At 38.9% G+C, this 2,531-nt stretch overlaps 1 protein-coding gene across 1 annotated transcript in view; it reads right to left on the bottom strand.

Annotated features, from left to right (window-relative positions):
* Positions 1 to 2,531, bottom strand: part of ALG6 (ALG6, alpha-1,3-glucosyltransferase) — a 46,602-nt gene that overhangs the window by 25,705 nt on the left and 18,366 nt on the right. The window contains exon 4 of the mRNA XM_012807189.2: positions 682 to 771. Coding sequence (XP_012662643.1) covers positions 682 to 771 — 90 coding nt within the window. The remainder of the gene's footprint in view (positions 1 to 681; positions 772 to 2,531) is intronic.

Below are 2,531 nucleotides of genomic sequence, written 5' to 3'. Positions count from 1 at the left end.
GACAGCTTGAGGCTCTGTCTCAAAAAAAAAAAAAAAAAAAAAGAAAAAGGCATTCCTACACATAAGTAACCCATATTAAATATATTTTTCAGAAGTCCATGCATAATTGGTAACAACTTTGTTTCAAAGTAAAGCAAGGTTTTGCATTTCTCTCTAGGTTGTCCCAACTCTCCTTTCTCACAATAGTAGAGAAAGGGTAACCCAGTTACTATTGTACCATATATAATGCACAATACAATAGGAGCTGTGAGTGATCTCTCCTCTAGTCAAGAAAGCCCAACCACACTATTTCTTACTATCTGCTAAGGGCATAATATTCAGAGTAATGTTAAGGGGCTGGACATGATGGCTCACGCCTGTAATCCCAGCACTCTGGGAGGCCAAGGCAGGTGGATTGCTTGAGCTCAGGAGTTCAAGACCAGCCTGAGCAAGAGTGAGAGCCCTGTCTCTTCTAAAAAAAAATAGAAAAACTAGCTGGGCATCATAGCAAGTGCCTGTAGTCCCAGGTACTCAGGATGCTGAAGCAGGAGGATCACTTGAGCCCAAGAGTTTAAGGTTACTGTGAGCTACAATGATGCCATGGCACTCTACCTAGGACGATAAAGTGAGATTCTATATAAAACGGGGGGGAAAAAAAGAAAGAAAGAAAAAAAGAAATAGAGTTAAAGAAGTCAGACTTACACATATGCACATAAGAGACTATGATAAGCTGTTAGAGGTGGGTAATCCAGTCCCCAGTACAGTAAATTGTTATCACTGCTGTTAAAATACCTGAAAAATAGAAAAAAGCACCATTCTTTCAACTAATATTCAAGAAGCAGACTTCTAATTGAATTTCTCATCTTATTTATTTAATAACAACTAAGCTATGGCAACAAACACAAACAGGACTGTCCCAGGCAAACTGAAATTTACTGTCATTCTATTATTAGCAAATTTAACCAATGACTAATACTCATACAATAAAAGATATACAACAACAACAAAAAAATATTGTACCTATGCTGAGCACAGTGCCTCACGCCTGTAAGCCCAGCACTTGGGAGGCAGAGATAGGTGGATTGCCTGAGCTCACAGATTTGAGACCATCCTGAGCAAGAGCGAGACACCCTCTCTTAAAAACAGCTGGGTGTTGTGGTGGGCACCTGTAGTCCTAGCTACTCAGGAGGCTGAGGCAAGAGAACCACTTAGAAGCCCACAAGTTAGAAGTTGCTGTGAGCTATGATGCCACAGCACTCTACCCAAGGCAACAAAGTGAGACTCTATCTTAAAAAAAGAAAATAAATAAAAATCATGTTGACATAAACATTTTCTTTATCATACCCTGTAGAACTGACAGCTTCTTCCATGCAATTTATTTTCTTAGTCATAAGAATACTTTATAATATTACAGTCCAAACTGCATAACCCACAAGTAGCCACTGTTGATAAACCTGTTTCACCGAGTCATAATCTCTTACTTTGGCAGGTAAAAGAAACTTTTTAAAGTTAGCATTCAACATGATCCCATTAAACCTATTATTCATCTTTGGAAGGTCTGTTCTTTGTAGTGTCAGTTATATAAAGTACAGATCTGTATGCAAGGGATGGAAATTAACAAAATGATCAAGCCAGGCTGGTCAGCCAAGAGGTCTGGGCAGAGGGCAGTGCAGTGTGGAGCCAGCTGTGCTGTTGTCCCTACAATAGGAACACCCACGTGAACAGTGCAGGGCTCTGTGTCTGGCTGGGACTTGAAGTGAAGAAGCGGCATGTCCAAGAACCTCTATGTCACTTGTAGCCCCTTTTGACAGCTTGAGTCTGGGAAACTGGACAAAATAAACAGCAGAGCCAAAAGGTCCACTTCTCTAGAGAGAGGAGCCTGAAGACAGGTACGAACTATGCTGATCCCAAATTTATGTCACTACAGGGCACATTAGCATAAAGCTTTATTGTCCTCGCCTCATGAAGTTCTGGAATCGTTGAGTTCAACAAGTAAAGCTGTTAAATCAGAGCCTGACACAAAGTAAGTGCTCAAGAGAAGTTCCGAATGGCCTCTAGTCACAGAATTATTGGAATGGACACAGCAATAAAAAACCATCAAGTAATTTAAGAATCACATTTCCACCAATACAACTTGATTTGGTTTTCAGCTTCTTACAAGACAAAATCTACTTTTCATTTGCTTTAACCTTGGGATCTACTGGAGCTAAATACCTGAGGCACTGACAGGGAGCTGTGGATGCAAGGATACACACTAACAATAAAGATATGCACTAACAACAAAGATACACACTAACAACAAAGATACAGAGTAACAACAAAGATACACAGTAACAATAAAGAAATACAGTAACAATAAAGATACACAGTAACAATAAAGATACACAGTAACAATAAAGATACACAGTAACAATAAAGAAATACAGTAACAACAAAGATACACAGTAACAATAAAGAAATACAGTAACAACAAAGATACACAGTAACAATAAAGAAATACAGTAACAATAAAGATACACAGTAACAACAAAGAGACACAGTAACAACAAAGA

This window comes from Otolemur garnettii, unplaced genomic scaffold (assembly GCF_000181295.1).
Source record: "Otolemur garnettii isolate 467f Iridium unplaced genomic scaffold, OtoGar3 scaffold00066, whole genome shotgun sequence".
Lineage (NCBI taxonomy): Eukaryota > Metazoa > Chordata > Mammalia > Primates > Galagidae > Otolemur > Otolemur garnettii.
The sequence above is the reverse complement of the archived record's forward strand: the minus strand, read 5'-3'. Positions and strand labels throughout refer to the sequence as shown.